The sequence below is a fragment of the Stigmatopora argus genome, chromosome 1 (assembly GCF_051989625.1).
Source record: "Stigmatopora argus isolate UIUO_Sarg chromosome 1, RoL_Sarg_1.0, whole genome shotgun sequence".
Lineage (NCBI taxonomy): Eukaryota > Metazoa > Chordata > Actinopteri > Syngnathiformes > Syngnathidae > Stigmatopora > Stigmatopora argus.
Window position 1 is genome coordinate 19,941,342 of NC_135387.1, and position 23,577 is coordinate 19,964,918.

The window sequence follows — 23,577 nt, forward strand, 5'->3', positions numbered from 1 at the left end:
GAAGTGCAGCAGGCACTCTAAATCTGCATTGCCATCGGTTAACATCACACCACTGACACACCATCGAACGTGACTGACTAAAGGTTCCTCCTGCCTATTGACTTTACATTTTCAGTTTGATTTTCACTTCTGTCTTGGTAAGTCTTCATTATTTTTCTTTCACATTGACTCGAACTGGAAAAGCTTAACCTTTGAGACCATCTCTACAAATAGCCGTAAAAGCCGTCAGGATTTTTTTTTAAATATTATACTCAACTAGAACTTTCTCATAGATGAGTTACTAACATTGAAATAAAGAATGTATCATTTTAGACAGCACTAGCCCTTGCACGCGCTATTTCAGGTACTGCGTGTGACTCATGAGGATTTCAAAGTTCTACTGGCAAACAGGTAAGAATCACTAAAGGAAATTTATTGCCAATTATTTGTAGCTAATGAGTTGATGCTGAAATTAACGGTGTGCAGTGCCAATAAACTTCTGGCTCCACATCTAGAAGCAAAGAGCGTTCTTAAATAAATTATGGCTTCTGATATACTCTCAATTTTTTAAGTACATCTGCAATCAATTAGTACAGCTACACATTCTTATAAGATTACCTCTATGACGATGTCACTCAATGGTAAGTATTAGCAGCTCAAGAAAAACATCTCAGCATCTGGATCTACGTATTTCAATTCTGATGTGTTTGTATATAAAAAATAGCTCTTGCATACCATCTCACATCTGTTGCTAATGGAATGGAATGAGGAAGGATAGCCTCTTACTATTCCTGTGAGAATTTAGAAAGTATTTTTCATCATGCAAAAGTGGTTTGGAAAAGCCTTCAGCCGATGCCTCAAGCGACTGATAGGAGAGATCCACTGGAATTCTGGAAACATTGTCTAAATGTTAGTCAATGTTAATTATTCAGTCTTTTTTTTAATATAATGGAGTGATTTCATATAGGCAAATTAATCGTTGTTTATAACATGTTATGGTGAGTTGGGAATATGTGGGTTGCGCAGAATCGTTTTTGCCACTTGTGAGTGGGAGGCTTTCTAACACAGTTACTTGTAATGTGTTTTGAACTGTGATCAGCTAACTTTCGAATGTAAAATGCTCTTGATAGACAGTCTGTCTATTTTATTGTTAAGTAAATACAATTAAACCGAGACTTATTCAAAATTGGGATAATTACATACATTATTTGACATTCATTAGCTTGTTGAGCAGACACTAAAACATTTACCCATAAAAATCAAAGCTATATATTAAATCTGCCAACTAGCTGTCAGATTATAAAGCCACTAGAATCATTTTTAACAAGCTTTGAATTGGATTTGTCTAAAAAAAAATACAGCATGTCTTTTGATCGGTTTTAGTTTTTTTTTTCGTGGAGTTCTTTATGCATTGAGTCAAGTCAACTACAAACACTGCATTCATTGATTATGTGTCTTGCAAGGCATTATCCCTTTCTCTTATCCTATTCAGGGTTACACAGAAACTGAGGTCTATCTCATACTGACCACTTGTCAATATATACTGTGTACATGTTTTATCCGTGGGAGACGAAGCATGGATTGTCCAGGGTGAACACCATACAATCAAAACCTTCTTGCTACACCTCTGTGCATGGGAAATTGTACACAATGAATAAGCTTGTAAAGATGAGAAGAGCTGAAAAGAATACTTGTCAGTTGTCACGCCCAAAGCTGATACCGTCAATGAAGAAAACAATTTGTCAATCATTCCACTTGCTTCAGGTGTCAGATACAGATGATGTTTGGGGAAAACAAATAGTAATAATCTTTTAGACAATGTGACAACTAAACACTGAACTGTTAAAATTAAGTTTGTGTGACAAGAAGCAGGTAAAATTAGCATCCACTACAATTATATATTTTATATGTAAGGCTATATGATATAAGGCAGTGCTTCTCAATGATTTTCTGTTGTCCACCGCTCAAAAGAAGAATTAAATGTTTCTTATTTCTTCCGACTGCAACTCTGAGAACCTGAGCATCGAGGAGAAAATGTTTTGCTCAATGTAACAGAAAATCTAGCGGAATCTTGTGTGTTGTGGAGATTACTTGTGTAGCATTGTTGTGTGTTTGGCTCAGTTTTTAGGTATACATGTTTTTTAAATCTTTGACAGAAAAAGGAGGGTGGTTTTTTTTCGTTTCTTTGTTTTTAAATCTTACACAAGTGTTCCAGCAATCAATCATTGGCTAGCAATTATGCCTATATAATTACTATTAAGTCATTGTCGTGGCTGAGCAATTAAGGTGATAGACTAGAAATCCATTAGTGGTCTCACTGGCACTTTTGTAATCCTCCTGACAATGTAGATTTTGCCCTCCTTTCCATGGCGGACTGTGATACACTTCCACACCGTGACAATCCTCGTGAGGATAAGTGGTACAGATGATGAATGAATAGCTCTAAAATGTAGTCTTACCTGCAAATAAACCATTGTGCAATAAATCTATGTGAGCGCTGGCTGAATTGTACCTACACTAGATGTTAGAGCCGGTAGACATTGCCAGAGCCATTGTTTGATGAATTGCTCAGTCAAGCAGACTTGTATGGAGCTTTAATAGTGGAAAAAGGGTACAATATTCCTGCTGCTACATTGAGTTTAGACATTAAGAAAAGATAATATAGTATTATGTTAGTGTGAATGATGACACCTGGTGCAAAGTTTTAAAAAATTGAAACCCCGTTAAGTAAAGCTCATTAGAGTCTCAGTGTGCTTCTCCTGAAACCCTATGGCTCACTCTGATGAGTGATCCTGTATCCCTTCATGACCCAACCACCTGTGGGCTCTTCGCTCTGCTGTCGTGCATCATTGAGGCACCTGACCTCTCAGTTTCCTCGGCAACACATCGGCTCCTCCGTGGAAACAGAACAAAGGGATATTGTCTTCTTGCCTGACAGGAGAAGCTCCTGTCGAAGGCCATACTGAATAAGAAGACTTGGACTCTATGTAAAGCTTTTCTGTGTAAATGCAATCTTATGCTACCAAAGATCATGATTCATCAGAGGGTCTTGGCTAATGCGATGATGAGATTAATGTGCAATGTGTTTTCCCAGCACAATTATTTTTCATCTCTTCCTCTCAGAAGGACAGGCAGAGAGGTACAACATATGTCAACAGAGACAATTAACAAGATGAAACCAGAAGGGGCCAGGTTAGCATTGCACAAGACCACGATAAGGGATCAAATGTGTAAATGTTGGTCATGGCAGATAATTTATGATTGAAATTGGATGTTCAAAAGCAGGCCAAAATGATCCTGGACAAGTATCCATGGTGAATTAGACTGTGCAATTAGCCTTCTCGAGAAAAGGTTTAATTTAATGGCATAGTGTTCCTCTATAGCAGTACACGTGGCTTTCGAGCTGCGTGCGGCTCCTGGCCGAAATGAATCCGGCTGTTTGCCACAGCGACCTCCAGGGTAGTTGAGGTGACTCTGGCTAAATTGCATTTGATGTGTGTTGAGGGTGGACACTTACCTTGAAATGAAAATTTGCCAGTACATGAACATGCAAAGCGCTATGTAACTTTTTTCTGTTATATAGTTTATGGAGAGAAGAAACTTTAAAATTCCACCAAATGTGATTTCAGATTAAATTTAACAAAATCCCTTTATTGAGAACTCAGCTATTCCTAAACTCAAAAGCTCTTTAAACTGATTTTATCTCTCATCAGATTATAGCACACAATGACAGTCTGAAGTTAGTCTAGGGCTCATTTAGATGCACGTTTTTGGAATGTGGGAGGAAACCGGAGTGCCCAGAGGAAACCCATGCAGGCCCGGGGAGATCATGCAAACTCCACACAGGTGGGACGTGACCTGGATTTCTCCAGGACCCCAGAGCTGTGAGACCGACGCGCTAACCACTCGCGCCACCGGGCCGCCCATCCGCTATTATACCAGGATCTTTCCATTTTCCTTTTTTAGAAGCACTTGTGTTTGCCTTTTATTGAATACTGGCTTTTGATCTTTCATATTGTTGAAGAAGCTGGTCTTGCCCCGCAGGAATAAATGAATAAGCGCATGTCTTATCCATTGTTCTAACAGTGAGTCTGCGATCGATTTTGTGGACTTGTTGAGAATGTTGTGCCCGGGCACGTACCCCAAACATCCGCAGCTTGATTAGGCCGTGACTCTTCAAAACCGTGTAGTCTGGCTCAAGCATCAGTGTCTCGTCCCTGTGATTATCACTTCAAGACATCTGTTGCTGCCAGCTCCTCGGGTGTTTTGACCAATCAGTTCCTTCTATGCCTATTGTGTTAACAACCTGTTCTCCCGATTTTAATTCAGTCCTAGTTCGTGCATTGTTTGACGTAGTGAGTTTAGTTGATTACACTGGATTTCGGTTTGAACTTTTGTATTTTTGATCAGACCGTGCATCCTCGCAAGGGTTGCAGGAGTTGCTAAAGCCTATCCCAGCAGACTACACCCCAGACTGGTCACCAGTCAGCAATACCGTACACAGAGAGACAGATGACCATTCACACTCCCAATCATAGCGCCACCAGCAGGAATCTAGTCCGCAGCGAAATCAGGCGAGCGTTTCCGTACAGCATCAGGTGGCTTATTTTTTTCTTAATTTTATTTTTGCGTGGGTTTATGTAAATAACCAATTTATGCCCACATCTCTGCCTACCTACCTGGCCCCTTGCACTTGGTTCCACCCTTCCTTATTCGCCTGCGACGGTTATGAAAATAAAAGCACTAAAAAATAAATCTGCATATAGAGACAGAGCATATGCATCCAAATAAAAATGAATGATATGCAGCAGATCTTTATCTAAAATTATAAAACCATGTGAATCTTAACTAGTGAGAGCATATAGTATGAATAAAATGTCGATGTAGCTGATCCTAATCTCAAGTCAGTGCTGATGCTGACTATTCTTATTCTTCAGCAGCAATAATGAAACCATAAAATAAAAAAGATATGAAATGCAGCTTTTAGCTGTCCCCATCCACTTGAGCTGTGATGTCCATTTATTTATTTATTTCTGTAGCTAACATTGGCACACTTTGTCAATTTTAGCCACAGTACAGCTTGGTTCACCAAATAAAAAGGTGTTGTGTCCAACTGTGCACAATAACCGGGAAATTGCTAGTGCAATCTATGTGTGACATTCCAACCTCTTGGAAATACACACAACCACCAATGTGTTTTGACACATAATATGACATTGCATCTGCACTTTTTCGGGCTCTCCCGGGATATCTTCAAACGTGAGCATCCATCGCATCATACCTTACCTCAACCCTCATCCTGCATGGTCTTGAATGTAGCTTCAATCACATTCTACTGGGTTAACGTTCTAAATTGAACTTTTGGTCTCCAATGGGAAAGAAGGGTTTATCCCAGCTTTACCCGTTTATCCAGCTATTGTTTTCACTTACCTGGAACCAAAGAAAAATTGTACAATTTAAAGTGAACCTTGTTATCACTCGACAGAGTGTCAGTCGCCATCATATGACTATATTTAAAGTTACAATGCACAGTGAAAATTAACCAAAAAAAGGCTAGATAAGGAATTTAATGTGTCACATGTCAAAAATAATGAATGTAGCATTACAGTTTGGAAGCGACTGGCAATGGACAGGTGAAGAAAATGAAATGTGACACCTTGCGATAGGAGTTTAATTTGTTTTGTGACATCGTCCCATTGAAGTGAAGATAAAATGCCATTTAACGTGTTCTAACCTGTTGTCTTTGTAGTATGAAAAAAAGCATATGGGTTAGTATTTTCACTCTTCATCTGAATTCTGATTTTTCAAATATTTCTAATTGTTTTTAAACATTTGATTGGAACATCAAAGTGGGACCCGATGCTTGATGGACACACCCTTCTTCACACCGCAATCTACACACCGTCAATTTATGAATACATAGTGATTCAAATTGCTGTTTATTACAAAATGAGATGAAAAAAGTCTAGCAAATTAAGGCTCGAAAACCTCCAAAATCAAATGACACAAAACATCACTGTGAAATGCCTCTTTTAATCTGTGGGGATTTGCTGGAAATATGACATTTGAAGGGCTGTTTAACCTTCTGGGTACGACTGCATGACAGTTCTTTGATGAACCTTTTGAGACATTATATGCTTATTGATCCTTTTAGCCACAGTCTGAGCAACACGCGAGTGCGCCAAAGCATCTTAGGCAGTTAAAAATCACTACAATTTGTCATCAATGCCCCCTGCCCTGTATTCAATTGTACTTTAACCAACACAATGTGGACGGGAAAAGCTTTCCTATTTTGAACGCTGTCGATGGTGATTGGGGTCTTTTCCTAAATCAGGATTTGCCTCCGTAAACATCGATCTGTCATCTAATTTCACATATGCTGATGCTCTGGCTGATGCATTCTCAAAACAATAGACAACATCACACCAAAAGCATTTCATCATTACATCAGCACACAGCCAATCATGAGCGTGAGAAAGAGAGCAAGCAATAGGCACACCCGCCAAACCACGTCTCCAGAGAGATGTGAAGCAAATGAAATTAAGGCCAATGAAACGCCACAGTCGTTCATGAATGTTTACATACAAAATCAAAACATACTTTGGAATAACTGCCCAAGGTCCATTCTAATTTATTCTCCAATAAAAGGTCCACACTGTGCTCGCAAATAAAATTCTCCCATATTAGAATTTGCTGATAGAAAACATTCTGATGTACCCTCAGGCCACACTGGAATAGCCAACACCAAAAGATAGTTTACAAAGCATAGTAAACCAAACCCAAACAATGGCGTATTGTATTAGAATGATTTACATTGTTTAAGGTTGTTTATTTGTGTGGTAACACATTTTGACTCTTGCTGTCCATATATTTTAACATATTTTTTGTCAAGTTCGGCCTACTGTATAATATGCTTAAACATTCATCAACCATAATAGTTGCTGTCATGCTATTAACCATTGCCTGATTCTTCAAATTGTATTAAGTAACCACTGTGATAAAAATACATTTTGCTTAATTTTTTATGGAATGAAACTAGTCAACACAGCGACCAGGGAGATTTTATAGGAGACATGATGGAATACAATATAGTCTGTTCTCTCCGTTCACACGCAACTTTTTCTAGCAGGCGGTGAGACTGTTTCTATTTCTCGCTACCCTTAACTGACATGCCCATCTACATTTAATGCTTTCACAGGAGCATTCAGTCTTACTAAAGCTGAGTTGCTGTAGCGGAGAGACAGCCATGTGACCAGAGAACTTCATGTCACTTTTAAATAACCTACTGCACTTTCATGCACATTTGTTTTGTTGTAACATGATGCTTGTATAGTAATGCCTCGAATATCGCGGCTTTTGCGGCTTCACTACACCACTGATTTTTTTCTGGGGGAAATGTTTGTTTTAATTACATTTTTTTGTAAGTTCATAAAAACATGAAAATCCACGCTGAAACCCACAAGCGGAATCCACTCCCCTGTCCTCCGCTTGCGACTACGACTCAGCACTAAAGTAAAAAGTTAAATAGTGGTGACTCAACTTCGCGTTTTTTCGTTTATCGCGGCCATGTCTGGTCTACATTAACCGCGATAATCAAGGGATTACTGTAACTTTATTCAACATTAGGGCTTTCCATAGTCGATTTTTTTTTATCCCCATCAGCCTATCTTACCCATAGTAAGAGCCATTCTTCGCACACCAACTTACACAACATCATTTATAACATGCTAATCGAATATGGATCTTTTTGTTACTGCATTGTATACACGCAGTATAACTACTGTATATTTATAAATATAAATTATTCATTCATTCAGGTTCCGTGCGACTTGTCATCACTGGTGCGCTGGAGACGTTGAAAACAGAACAGTATAATGCCTTGAATTTAAGCATTAAATCATGGTCTATATACTGTTTAATACTTCTAATTCTGATTAATGCCATTCATTTAACTAATAGGGTATGATGATTTCATTGTATTGATGTATGAATGGGACCAGATATCCAATTCAATACATATGGCTGGGCATTGTTGAGTTTGACTAATTGATTCCATTACTCATTGATTTCCCCTTTATTATTTTTTTGCACCATATAACATACACATCAATAGCATGGGACCATCGAGTACTAGAACTGGAACGATGCAAATACTGTAATGTCTAAATATCTATACACAGTGAGGCAAATCCACCATGATTTGCCAAAAAAAACTTTAAAAATCAAACAATGTGATTTGTTTTTCCACATTCTGTCTATCATGGTTGAGGTTTACCCATGTTGACAATTAAAGGCCTCTCTCTAATCTTTTCAAGTAGGAGAACTTGCACAATTGGTGGTTGACTAAATACTTATTTGCCCCACTGTAGCAGTAAAATATGGATGTGTTTGCATGCTAAGAGGCTTTTTTGCCAAAGATACTATAATGTGCCTGGATAGAGCCTCAAAGAGTTGCCGCTTGTGCAGCCCTGTCTTACTTCTGCCCTCTTAAAATGCACCATCTTTCATGCATTGCGAGGGAATTCTCCCTGACAGGTAGATCCAAGGGATTAGTCTTAAGTGCAGTATAATTTCCATGGTGCTGTGTGATTTCAAGTGCTGGCCGGAGGAGAGGAGTGAGCAAGAGATAAAAGAGAGAACAAAGCCAAGAACAGAACCCAGATCTAAGAGCAGCCCTGATGCATCCCTGTTTTCTAAAAAGCACACTTTCACAGGCGGCACTAAAAGACTTCATTTAACAAATGCATTTAGTCCATTTAGTGGGTTTTCAAGAGCTGTTAGTTTTGTGAAATGATAGCCCTGAATCTTTGAAAAGTGATCAAATTCAAAACGTCCTTTATTTTTCATCATCCGGTACATTTCCAGATTCTTTTGGTCAAGCATGCCGGAATTCCTTGACATAGTTGCTCTCTGTTCTTAGTGATTCGCACATCCCGGATTAGGGGGACTACAATGAGCTCTGCGATAATGCTGTTCAACCCACAGTGAATCATTTCAGGCTAAAGCAATGGGGGCCATTTTTTGAGTGAAAGACCTCCTCAGTCCTTTATCCTTATAAGAGGATCGGTGTAATGGGGTTTCCTCTCCTCTTCTGCTAAACTACTGGAAACTTGCTACACAATCTAACAGTGCCCTTTTGGTCATATTTTTCATTCATTGCAACAATATGTTTTATAGAAACACCGTCATGACCTCAGTGGGACACAAGCTAAGCTTTTAAGTAGCTCCCTTTGCCCCTCCCTCGAGTGCGATGGAAAGAAAAATGGGAGTAATAACACAGACTGGTTCCTAGCAAAGCCCCCCGCCCCCAATATCCATGTGTTAGTGGCAACTCATTAAATTTTGCGCCTTGGTGCTTAGCTGGGAGTTGGAACATAACTAAAGAATAATGTTTGTAAGAAACATTGAGGAACATCTATCCGCATAGCGAACCAATATTGAATAATAAAGGAAAGAATCCCAAGACCTTAATTTAAGCCGTTTGCGCTTTTTCTACAAGTAGCCGTTTGCTGACCTCATGACCTCATGTCAGTGGCAATGACAATGTGTCTGGCATGCGCTGGATATTTTATTTATTTGATTAATATTGCATCAGTTACTCACAAAGCAACATGTGTGTACGTGTGTAGCCGTGATGGTGTAGCTTTGCATGAGTGAACATGAGCAGGCTCCCAGGCTTTTTCTCCTTGTGGTTTAATTACAGCCGTCTGAATCCAATTTTTCCTCCAACTATTTAAAACATTCTCCTGGCTTGTACTACTGAAAAGGTTTGGCAGTCACACACTCATTTTGTAAACATCCCCAATTCGGGGCAAAAATAATGACTTTTCTGAAATCTTACACTCATTTCTTCTCCTTCCATGCGTCGATGTGAAATCTATGCCGGTTACCGAATGAAAAGATGAGCTATCTCTCTCCCCCTCGGCTCAGCCTCACAGCACCTCTTGCTTGTCTGTCCACCCTGATATCTCAAGGTCCGTGCATTTGCTTGAATCTCAGGTCCGATGCATCAGTGGGAATGTGCTGCGCATCGCTTCGGATAGAGTGAGACACATTCTCTTCTTGACATGGATTGATTCTAGCCTTGTTCACTTCAGTTTAGTCTAATTGAACTCCGACCTGCAAACCGGTACCACTCAAGTCAAGGCAATTTGACAGAGCAGGTGGGATTGACCTACCCTTAAGTAAGTATTGATTGTTTGCATCCTTGTTTGTATAGATGAATGCTTAAAGAGCTCAAGAAAGAGTAAAGGGGCTCAATTCTTTCTCTCGGAGAGAGATTGCAAGGACAAGGCGATAAGGGGCTCGATAAAAAGGGTGTAATTCTGCGTTTATGGAATGCTACAGTGAGCCTGTTGGCTGTGTTACAAACAGTGGCGGCAGTTTATTTTTGTAGCCATGCCCACACTACATTCTGTCCCATCTGCTTTTTGCCACAGCCTGTGAATGAGTTTCACCTTGTCAGCTGTGGTCTGGGCCATAAGCCTCCATCTGATTCAATGGCATGAACGAAAAAGGCAGGGCTCTTCCAAAGATCACAAATGAACTTGCAGATGCATAGCCAAAATACACCGCATTGCAAGAATATGCGGGCAATTTTTCCCTAGTTTAATTAGTTTCTGTTAATGGTTATTTTATTTTATACCGTTTGATTGTGCCATAAAGCTTTAAAAGTAGAGTGCTCCTGCAAAGCTCAACTCCCAAGCATGGGCTGCCTGTGCCTTGGTTTGGAGGTTAACATGGGACTTTTGTAGCATCTCTCACCACCATAACCATTCCAGCAAATTTTTGAACATGTACGAGGCAAAAGGATTGTAATTAGAAAAATTCTGAGCATAGTCTTCAATAATCATTGGAATGATGCGTGATAGATTAACTTTCCTTATCAGTTCAGTAGTTAACATTTAATGTACGTGTACTGAAATTCGCTATGGCGGTGTTGTAAAAGACTAAAAAAAAACAGATGGCCATACATATTGATAATTCAGTCACGTGTAGTCACAATCAGTGTCGGCAAAAAAGTCACAATTACAGTCTATCATGAGACCAGGCAGGAGCAATGGTCAAAGTTAGATTTTCGTATTAGGGATCACGTTAAACTGACACTTTTATTTTTAACTTTGCATGCCCACTTTCCAGCAAACAAATAAAAAAATGTAGGGAGCCGTCATTGGCGGAAACTTTCAAACTTTCAAGTTCACTCTCCACCGTGCCAATAACAACTATGGCTTTGCCTCGACATGCTGAGGAAGCACCTCCTGAGGAACTCTTGGATGGGTAATTACGGTAGTTAAAAGAGGACAGGGCATTGCACAGCATGGAAATATATCTGCAAGTGTCAGTCCCGACCACTAATGCTGAGCCTACTCCTCATTACTCTTTTAAAAACTGTAGGAGCACATTTCGGGGTAGAACTGCAGCAAAGCAGTCTTGACTTTTTCTTTGATTATGTTCTATTCAAATACAATGGATCCTCTACATATGTCTGACATGATTTGTTAATATTTCAGATATAATCCTTAGCCAAGCTAACTGATGGTGCAGCGGCTCTTCCGTCTGACTTTGGGGGAGGCAGTCTGGGTTCGATTCCCACTCGATGGTGGTGTGATTATGAGCGTGAGTGGTCGTCTGTCTCTCTGTGTACCCCGCGACTGACTGGCGACCAGTCTAGGGTGTAGTCCTTATGAGGATGCACGGTAAGTAAGATGAATAAATGAATTCTTTGCCTGACTATTGTCTTTATTTGGCATCAGAAATTTGAGTTATAATTTACAGCTAGGTACAAATTTGATTGTTCTGTGCATTATATTGCAAGGAATCATTCTTCATTTCAATTAAGCACTGTGGTTTAGAAAAAAATATTAAATACACAAATTAGAAATTAACTACCCGTAACGGCTTAGAGTGTGATGAACAGCGGCCTGCACCGTATTTTTATTTTACGTTTGTATAAGTATTGCATCGTATTATAAAAGACTATCCAAGTAAATGCCAGTCAGTGTAAAATCCCATAAAATCACTATAGTATACTTGAGAGGGAAGAGCCTTAAATATAGCCAGCAGATAAATAGACACACCATAATACTTGACAGGTAAATGTTTTGTAAGATAATTATATGAATTAATTCCCTAAACAGTCAAACAGTGATTTACACTGACTGTTTGTCTCCCGTGTGACTTGATGGGTTGTCTTGACGAGATGCACTTTAAAGAAATGCCTCAAATTAGATGAGGGGGTGCCTTTGACTGTCCATAATTCACTGCTTGTGTGCCTCTCTGTGAATAGATGGTAATTAGCAAGTGATAAAAAGAGAAAATACATCAGTCAAAACCACTGGTGTGGATCATTTAAAAATCCATGAGCTGCTATGTTGTCTTTCCATTCTTTTAAGCATAATAAAAAAGCTCTGCGGGTATTTGAATTTACAGAGTTTTAGGACCCCTTGTAATTTGAATTATTTATAAATGCATTACACATGGGTGAAAAAACGAAAATGTGCAAAGACTGAGAACAAAGTGGCACTTAGTTTTACAGATATGAGATTCTTAAGCAAGCACGTGTATGGCCACTTTTAAGTAGCACAGTAGCATCTGAACCGACTAATTGAGTTGACTAATCAACATGTCAAGTATGCCATTCACAATAACAACTTTCGCTCTAGGTCAAATCATCGCTTCTCACATGTTTAGATGTCAGACACAGATGCCTGTGATCAAAAGGTAGTTAATTCAAGTCACAAACTAGTAGTTAGCCTCAGGCGTAAATATTTGAGAGATAATGAGACAAGTAGCAAGGTTTTCACAAAATGTGAACATCAATCCTCAAATATAAGACACGTAAATATGTCCACGTTGCCATTCCACAATCACAGTCCAGTGAGTAAGTGGTTGGCACGTTGGTCTCACAGTTCTGGGTTCGTGGGCTCGATGCCAGGTCGGTCCTGGAGCTTGCATGTTTTGCCCGGGCTTGCGTGGGTTTTCTCTAGGTAAACTGATTTCCTTCCACATTCCAAAAACATGCATGGGAGGCTGCTAAAAAACACTCTAAATTGCCCTTAGGTATGAGTGTCATGGTCAATGGTTGCCATCTCCAGGCCAGGAATAAATTGGAGCTGCTTATGTTGGAGCATAGATGTGTCGAGGTTTCCAGGTGGAAAAAGCAAAAGGGACAATTCAGGGTGTCCCCCGCCTGGTGCCCCTAGTAAGCTGGGTTAGGTTCCAGCAACCCTCGCTTCCCTAGTGAGAATAAGCGGTTCGGAAAATGAGTGACTGAATGACAAGAATCAATTATGGCTTGAAGTTAGGTTTTGACAAACACAACACTTGCTGCCTTGAATGAAAAGCTAACACAATGTCCTCAGAGTTTATGTATTGAATACTTAAAATTCCAACCATGACTTTCACGGTAGAATTAACATTAGCTTTTTCCTCTTGCTAATACAACTCCTACATGCAATAATTCAACCAACTGTTTGTAATGGCAGATATTTGAAACCTTTTTCGTCAATGTAAACACACATCTTTTATATTCTTTTTCGTATTTTCATTGGATGTCTTTCCTTCTGTCCTTTGTATAGATCAGGCTATGAGGTTTCAGTCTCCTTCATCAATCACAGTGATGATTCTGTGAGAAAGGCGAGATAAAAAGCCAACTGGAGCCTGTCAGGGCCATGTGAGCAGAGGACGCCAATGCCTCATTTAGACAGCAGGTCTGAAGTGGCTGCTTCCCCAGACAGGAAGACAAGAAAGAGTTCACCTGCATTAAATAAAAAAAGTTTCACCTGTATAGTCTCAAAAAGAGATGCAAGAGGACAGCAAACATCACTCTGATCTTCCCTAGATGGATCCTAGTGAAATTAAGACTGACACATGACAAAGTCACCTAGTCCTTGCCACTAGAGTGCTTTCAGAGCACATTCTTCAAGAGTATCTGATGTCAAGTGGTTTGTACATATATAAAATTAAAGTTTCCATGATTGATTTTTTTCACCCTCCTTTCCTGTGGTTGGTTGTGCTCATTTTGAACACAGCGTGGGAGCTGGTGAAATAAAAACATCTTCACAGAAAATCGGCTTCACCATAGCAACACTATTGATCAACGTTCTTGGGTCTTCCGCAAAATCTATCACTTATGTCAATTCTACCAGGATTTAAGAGTTCAGCAGTGACTCATGTCCTGAATATACATCCATGATGTTTAGAGAAAAGCCATGAAATCTGCAATCATCATTTTGTGTCTTTTATGATTCATTTATCATAGCGAGAGTCTGTGACCTCATCATATTCATTGCGACAAAGGCTGCAAGTAGGCAAAGAGGGCAGCTCAGGGAGTCGTCGTCATCATCTGTATGCTCCAAATGTTAAAGCAGGGAATTTGCATTAAAAGTTAATTCAAAGTTTATTAGCATTTGACGACAATAGTAAATCCCAAAATGACTCCTACCCTGCATACATCGGCGTGTTTATTTGTGCTACTCATCCTCAGACTGTCAGGAAAAATTGGTTTGTTCAGTGCTAAGGTTGACGTGCACTTTATATAAAGGAAGTATGAGAAGACCTACAGGAGAGATTACATGAATTTGGCCAGGGGGGTCTGCGCAGTGAAATGGATGGACAGTTGCGAGTGACCTCGCTAACCACTCTCATCCCAGCAGTGTTTCGGCCAGTGGGATGATTTGAGACACATTAATTCTTATCATGCATTAATTGGCTATAATAATTGGCTTATGCAATCATTAGGCTGGCCAGATGCACGGTGTTTACGTATTCATGAACATATCCCGCTGATGCCAACCTCCCATTATGCGTAAGGTGTGTATTTGTCTGCTTAAACTTCATGCGCTCGCTTATGTGCCTGTCTTTGGCGGCACCGTAAAAGTGTGTTTTTCTCCTGGCAAAATTGTTACTTGCACATCCTTACTATGCTGGCATCTTAAAATCTACTTGTAAAATAAATGTTCAAAGAGTTAAAAACAGTGAATTCTACTTTTTACTTTTGATCCATGTTTACATACACTACTTCAAATAAGCATATTAATAAAGGAAGCCTACGAGCACTCCTTTTCATCACGTGCTCTTCAAAGCTTTGGCTGAATTTCATTTGAAATCTGACTGTTTTGCACTTGAGAACACTCCAAGACACAAAACATGACATGACACGAGCATGAACAAATCCTATGAGAGCAAAGAGAAAGTAATAAGTAATACGGAATAAATTAAAACCATGTATGTCTCTTCCCTTTCAAGCCATGTGTTAATGTTTCATGGACGCATCAAAGTACAACTCGAGGGTTTTATGAACTTTTTAAAAATGTATTTCCTTTGAGTGGCTGGATGCTAACCAAGGCAGGTTGGCTGTTGTAGTGGGAATCCTTTGCCTAATTGTCAGGCCAATGGAGCCACAAAACCCCGAGTATGAATGACTGTTGTTAACTTGACCGTTCAAAAAGACTAAAAGCATATTAAGCACTATGATGTCAATTTTCAGCTAAACAGCTATTTGCAGTCAGGCCGTCATCCTGTTTCTAATTGAACAGAATGAGTAAGCAACAACCACAAATTATCAGCGGTAACTGCCACTCTGTCGATGGGAGCAGTGGAACGTGTGCATTTGCAAAGGCATCCGTGTGATATTTCAGGCCATTAGATATTTTGTTATATGGAGATGTGTTTTAAATAATTAATCCGCTGTACCGAAGCCCTGCTGCGGTTCTCATTCCACTGCAGCAGTGCACTCCCAGCCAACAGGCATAAGAGATATGCTCACACAAACAAACGCTAAGTCTCTTTGAAATCACTGGTGCAAATTTGGTTCATTGACTTGCAAAGATAAAGTCAGTGAGGGTGCCAACATTTGAAACGAAAAATGAAACATTTGCACCTCTACTCACAAGTGGATAAAAGGAAGACAGATAGATAACCTGTAAATCAAGGCAGTGTGGTTCAAAATGTTTCATTTAAACATCAGCAGCCTTTCAGTGCAAGAGTCTCTTGTAATCATGAGCAATTACATGAAGTAGTGATGCATCAAACAGAAAGGCACAATGACTTAGCAACCCCTAAATGTATTTCAGATATGAATTTTGCAAATCGACTGACTGAAAGTGAAGTACATGAAGAGCTCAGGCTGATAGCTGCTTGCAGCTATCCCTGCAGCAGTTCTATTGTTGATTTCCTACAAAGGGAAAAGCCAAAGCACCACTAATAATCACTCATGTTTGATGGATTCAACATGATTGAACCCAAAATGTTGCAATGTTGTTGGTAAAAAATGTCAAAAATATTACCTCAAAATACCAACATCTCACACTGCAGATAAATAAGATGGCAGACTTTAGAGCCCTCATAAAAATGTAACATAAAGCAACCAATTCTAGTTTCTGCAAGACCGTGACTCTACATTTTACCTTTTTTACCACACTTCTGAAACTGCCTGATAGTGTAGGGGTTCACTCGCCTGATTCCGTTGCGGGCAGGCGCGTGCTCGATTCCCATTGGTGGTGGTATGATTGTGAGTGTGAATGGTCGTCGGTCACTATGTATACCCTACAGCTGACAGGCAACCGGTCTAGGGCGTAGTTGCCTGAAATCAGCTGGGAAAGCCGCGGTACGGAAGATGAATGAATGAATGATACATACCACACTTCCAAAATAAAGTGGGAAAAAAATAACTCCCCACCTTAATCTTATAAAGTCCTGTACTAGTGCCATTACCAAAATTATGCTACAGTTGATTGTCCACAAAATAGCTTTTCATTTTTGTCACTGGTGTATATCAATATGCTCCTTTAAGGAAACACAACTCTAAATGTGTTTCCTGTTGATTGAGCTATTAAAATGGCGCCTTGAGATATAAGTGAATCAATATTTCGAGATGCAAACAATCTTTTGAGTGATTTTTTTTCTTTGCTTAGCCTTGCAAGCAAGCCTTTGTACCGTATGATGACAATGATCGCAAATGAACTTAACTCATGTCAAAATAAGCCGTAGTGGGCGCTTGAAAAATGCATTGTATTTTAGTGCACATTGTTTGCAATAGTCTCTGATGTGTGTTTAGTCTCACATCTTAATTCGGCTAAAAAGTAACAAACTGGGTGAAACCTATAAACATTGCACTCTTTGTGGGACTTTTCAAAGTCGTCCACTAGTCCGTTTGCATATGGGCGTGATCGATTGAAAATATGACATGGTTAATCGCTGAGATCGATCAATTTTTTTTTTCTTCGATATTCCATCTCGATCTTTAAATTGCGCAGCCCTGCTCACATTTTAATACCATCTGAAGAACGATTGATATCGACAGTAGTTTTGTGGGTCATGTACATACAATACTGCCCCACGGTGGCCACGCAACTCACACCAGAAGGATGGCAATAACTGGATGCATAAATTTTGTATTGGGTACTGAGTGTTTTAACATGTTATTACTTTATTTTTTAACAAAGTGCAAAAATACAGTACTATGTTTCTTATTAAAAATGTAAAGTGTGACAAAAATGGTTTTGGGAGAGGCGCGAACTGATATACTGTAGTTGCAATTACAACATAACTGTTTGGAGATACAAGTGTATTTACAGAATGAAATAATCTTGTATCATGAGATAGTTGATGTAGAATCTTGGAGCGAATGTTGCAAATTTACTGCTAACTTGAGTAGAAGTGATTAATAATGATGGCCCATGATGTGAAAATAATCGCATTAAAAACTTAATTTTATGTGTAGAATAAAAAAAGCATATGTTTACGAAAGTACTTCTTCATACCAGAGTTGTTTTGAGTATCAGCCCATGTTGCTTCTACATTTAGGCTACTTGTTAATTAAGAATATAGCCGTAATCATTCATGATATTAAAATTTAGTTATCTAATATCTATCTAATCCTGCAGTTTCTGGTTAGGTCTTTTTGTGCCAAGTTTACACTGTACGCTTATTACAAACTTAAAATCCGAAGTTCATATAGGGTTGATTTTATGAATTAATTTGGTTATTTTTTTGCGAAAGATTAAAATAGTAATTAATTTGTAGGTGTTTTTGTTTATATGTAATATAAACTGATATTTACCAATAATTCAAAACTTGTTTTGACCTCTCTGTCTTTTGTTCTTATTGTCTCTTTATAAAACTATAGGAGGAAAAAAAAAAATCTCCTATATTGATAGAGAATATAATCTCCATAGAATTATTTGAAAAATTTCTAAGTACTTTCTATTTTCTACAATCAAATTGTGTTCCAATAAATAACCATTTTGATCATTATAAAATATGTTGTAAACCTGATGACAAATTTAATGTCTGAGCATTTCTCAAGAATTTTACACTCTCAAAGCGAGTTTGAACATAAATACTTTTACTGCACATGTTGCTGGTTTTGCTCATTAGCACCTCAACATCTTTATGCATAAATCTGTTAAATATCTGTCATATTATCAACTACATATCATGTGTTCTGCTCTGGCACCCTGTTCCGTTTCTCAGTGTAGGAAATAACATCCATCCATTTTGCCTAAACATAAAGCTGAAATTAACTCAGCAGGGATTATTCAATCCTAAAGAAGACAAGCGGAACCGAAAATGAATGGAAAGAGGAATGGAAAGCTTTGTTATTCCTTATGATTAAGTGGCTACCATTCAGCCTCCTTAAAGGTTTACCTTGTAGTTGGCGTGTTTTATTCTTTTTTCTTACAGTCCCTCACTACCTACGCAGTAGAGGAAAAATACCTCCTAATCTAAAAATATGTATTTTTAATGCAATATTTTACTAGTTTTATAGATGGTAAGTCTCTAGTTAGGTATACTAGTGGACTTTCTCTGTAAAAACAACCACAAAAAATATCAGTGTTCCCTGTATAAGGTCCATGATAATCTTCCAAGATAACGGACATATACCCAGTAACCTACCTACAACAATAGCAAGATGTGAAAATACTCCATTAGGTGTGAAACTCACCAATTTATTAAAAAATATCTTCATATAGACAGTTTCTTTCTTTTTCAGTTTTCTATTTTTGTTTGCAGCATTTGAACACTATGCACGCGCTGTGATTTCTATGAAAATGTGAAGGAGTGGAACACCACCTAAGATAACTTATTTTTGAAAACTTTCTCTTTTCTTCTTCCCGCTGCAGAAGTGTGAATCTTAATTAGAGAATGTTGGCATCTGCAGAAAGTCATTATCTAGCAGGGAGTAGATTTTGGAGCTGTTCCCAACTACAGCATTGTTCGGCATTGGTGGAGGTCAGTGCTCTGCTGAGCGTCATTATTCTATAATAAGCATCTACTGTATGTCTCTTCTCTATCGCCACTATAGATATTCCCTTCAGGATTCTGCCCTGCTCAGGAGGAGTCCGCCTGTCAGGGGCCATTTATCAGAACCTTGAGTGGGACTGCCTCCATCAGAAGCTGTTCTTTCAGCACCACACTGAACAAGCAACACTCATAATATGTAAACCTCGGGTGTTTAAACTTTATCATCAATGGCCCAAAAACATATGCTATGTGTAGCATACTGCGATGAAAGTCGACTTGACTTGTTGGTTCAGAAACATAATGCAACCTGCATGTAAACAAATAGCGGCAAACTGTGACCAGCATGCGGTCAAACGCCTGAAACTAACTGACTGTGCCCTGTTATGTTGACAAACTTGACAGCGGTCATTGCTGTCTCAGACTCTGACATGACCACCATCATTTAATTAATTGGATGTGTGAAGTCACAAAAATTGTGACAAAGTTCGAGCACATCACAGACACTGACAGATACTGGTTCCATAGGTCAATAGATGCCACGCTGGGTTTTTTAATTTGTGACTTTAGAATGAGAACATGTTCTTTTTCCTATCCTATTCATCTTAAATACATAGATCATGAATTGCTATATTCAGCTTGCCATAGCTGATCAGTTAGAATAGCCGTTCGGACCTTAATATGCGGGCAATATTATTTTGAAAGCTTTAACACCCGGTTTTCTTCACTACATTTCTTGAACACCACAAGGAACCTCGCCTTATTCTTACTAGAATTTTCTATTATGCTGCAGAGCAGTTAACTCATCAAACCTATCAGACATTTTGATTACTTCCATTAATTATTGTTAAGTGTCTCTGGGTCCCTTAAAAGGCACAATATAAATCTCAATTACTTTAATGGCCCAATTAAAGAGAGCACAAACAATACTAAAATATTTTTGCAACTATCAATTATTTTCAGACATTTAATTAACAATTATTCAACAATTGACAAACAATAATGCTCTTCCAAGAGATTGCACAAGGTACAATTAGTTACCCATGAATATCGGCTATTTAATTTTTACATTTTGCCTCCAGTGTTCAGTCTTTGTCACCACACTCAGGTGAACTGGAGCCTGTTGACCAAACCAATAAACATATGATCCTAAAATTCAATCACTGAAACAATTGATTCAGGAAAGGTTTTTCTGGTTGAATAGTCTGAGTATTTGACACATTTTATAGTATCCTAATTGTATTTAATTTACTTACTTTCACCTTGTGTTCCTTGATCCAAACAGGTATTATATGTATGTGGTTGTTTTTTTTAAATGTTTTTGTTTTGTTCTGATTTGTTTGTTTGTTTGTTTTATTGGGGGGGGGGGGGGGGGGCGGTGCCTTGGTGGCCCTTCCAGTCTGGGCCACCAGGTAGTATAGAAACGCCCCTGATTCGAAACTAGCGTGTACTCTAATGTACCCCCATTTATTTCTTCCTTATGTAAAATGTGTACCCTGGCTCAGTAAAGATGCCGAAAGGTTGTTTTGAGGCAAAAGCAACGGTCTACTTGCCTGGAAGAGGCGTAAGATGTTGGCAACCATGATGGATACCGAACTCGCCGAGGCTCCGATGACTCCCACCACTTTTTCAGGTTTGACGAAGACCGGCGGCTCTCCGTTGGTGCACCTCACATCCGAGGTGTCCTTCGTGATCAGAGCCTGGACGAAAGTTAGAGACTGTTCCAGCGCGTAGGTATCCCTCGAACAAGTGTCCAACAGCCGTGCGCCGAGCGTGATGTTGGGCAAGAGTTGCTCGTCCTGGTTGATTTGGTCCAGAGCGTACATCATGGCTTCGAGCCGCTGAATGCCGTTCTCCCTCTTCAGATCCCCGCAAGGCGCCCCGTCCAGCCCTCTGGCGTGGACGGGGAAAAGTCCACCGAGGGTCAAGTGGCCCTCGGTGCGGATCGAATGCGGTGCGTAGATCTCCTGAGCCAGCGCAGTCCGCATGAGGCAAAGCAACCTCCACAACAAGCCCAGCTCGGCCAACAGGAGGTAACGAGCCATGCTTAAGTTCAATGAAATGAAATCAAAATGTACTCCAAAAAATAAACAAATAAAAAATTAACACTAAATCGAGATATTAGAATGGAGCGATGGCGAAGTTTCTCAAGGCGAAGGCATCGTCGCTCGTCACCGCGGAGGAGATTCAACAAGCTGGGCTAGACTGCAAGCGAGACGCGGTCCGTGAAGGAGGCTCGCTTCGCCCATCGCCTCCTCGCTGCCAGCTTGTTGAATGGCGAAGCCTCTTCTCTGGGAAAATCAATTCAAAACGGGACTCCGACCACCTTCAATTGCGCTTAAATCTTCCCCTATCTTTATCCAAATGTGGTCAATACGTGAAGCTGAGCTCCGGCAGAAGTCGGTGACATTCTTGTTGTGGAGCAACTCCGCGGAGGTGCATCATTTCCTTCCTCCTGGCCCAGACAGCAGAGGGAGGAGGAGGAGGAGGAGGAGGAAGATGAGGGTGTGAAGAAGAAGAAGAAGAAAAAGAATGAAAAAAGACGTGTGTGAGCCCGATTCGTCGGGAAAAGAAAAATGCAGCTAATTAAAGCTTTCTTCTGTCGCTGCAACCCGTCGCGAATGACTCACAGCCAGGAAGGCAAGCAGGCACAGTTTACAGCCCCCCCGTCGTCCTTTTTTCTCCCACGTTGGACGTCACCGGGGGTGCCTGCGAGAATCTCATAAGGCGAGTATAGCCTGTCACTTCATTATTTGTTGTTGTTTTTTTAAGAAGTAAGCAAACAAGACGATGAGGTGAATAATTGCTTCTCGGATATCCAGCTCATCTCGGTGTGGAATGTCTCTCCACTTGTCCGCCCTCTTTGATTGGCAGCAAGAGCACGAAGGCACGGAAAGTCCATTTGATGGTGACACGCAGCTCAGACCTCCTCACACAGTTTTGTATTCATTACAGTGTATACCTTTAAAAGGGGGAGGGTGGGGGGCGTTTGGAGTGGGTCCAGACTGGTCTCCCAGGCAACGCATTTTTCACAAAACAGCCCTGATTCATCCTCCAATCACACACACACACAAACACATGAACGAATTAAGCACACCTTCAGGAACAAGATGCACTCACCAAACATCATGCCTTCACACACACACAAAAACTGCACAGATGGTGCTTTTACAAACCTGACCGATTTCCCAGCAATTTCATGTGCGGGTATTAGTCAGAGAGTTTCTTGGCAGATATATTGCATTCTAAAAAGTAATAGTATTATTCAAAGTAGTCAGCACATCCAATACCTTTATTGGTAGGGTTTACTGAAGCAGCATTTCACCTTATTTACAAAGCCAAAAAAAACTAATGTATGCATTCCAACGAAAATGTAACCACATGTTAGAGTGCTTATTATAATTTACTCATAAAAGTAGGTAAATGAGAAATTAGCTGAGATATTATGAACATATTATGTTATAAATGCCAGGTGTATGCAGGTTTACCTTCTTTCATCCAAGGAATTGTTATTCCTCTCATTATACAGTATGTCTCTGGATGGGATAGATGAACAAAGATATGCAGTAGGTTCAAATATGTTACTTGAAAATGGATCGTTTATACCACAGCTTGAAGAAAGCCAGTCGTATCAAGCTCTAAAGCCATCTTACTGATCATAATTGCTTAATATCTTCTTAAATAGGCTTCCATGAAGTTGTTTCAGTGTCTTTTTTGTGGCTGTCTGAAAATTGAGTTACTTTATTTGTAAAAATAAATAAATACAACTGCTGCCAACTCTTCTGTATCGAACAAGTCATGCAAAACAGGGCAAACATAATGTTGCTTTGAACTACTTTCAAATACAGACGCGTCTTTCTGTGCTTGCCAGCTATATACACTCTTTTCCTGCGACTGTTCAGATTTTTTTAAAGAATCAATCTGCCTATTCTGAGGATGAATTGAGTAATTATCAGTTTGCTTGTCAATCGCCAATGTATTCAGGTTCAGAATACTTTCAATGACAAGCATTGACTCAGTACCACTGAAGCGGACATGCTAGCCACTCTTCCACTGTCACAAAATATTGTCCCGTGGGCCTCAATTGGCCCCTAGACTGCAAGTTTGTGCTATATGAATGGAATAAAAACATTTAAGGGGAAAAAAATCATAATCAGTGCATGAAAGGATTAAAACGCCATCTGGATGTGATAGTTCATCCTGTTAGTGTACATGGAATGGTGGTGATCCCGGTGCAGCCACACGGAAACAACAATTTGTGTGTGACAAAACGTGAAGATCCGGACAGCGCAATCCAACCGTAAGAGGTGAAGAAGGAGGTGCATAGGCTCCAACTCTGGGCAGTTAGGCCAACAA

The 23,577-nt window shown here is 39.7% G+C and overlaps 1 protein-coding gene across 1 annotated transcript in view; it reads right to left on the reverse strand.

Annotated features, from left to right (window-relative positions):
* The window catches only part of grm7 (glutamate metabotropic receptor 7), an 87,621-nt gene extending 65,483 nt beyond the window's left edge, over positions 1 to 22,138 (reverse strand). The window contains exon 1 of the mRNA XM_077607980.1: positions 20,775 to 22,138. Within this exon, the coding sequence (XP_077464106.1) occupies positions 20,775 to 21,266 (492 nt within the window). The 5' untranslated portion in view covers positions 21,267 to 22,138. The remainder of the gene's footprint in view (positions 1 to 20,774) is intronic.
* Positions 22,139 to 23,577: the final 1,439 nt, after the last annotated feature.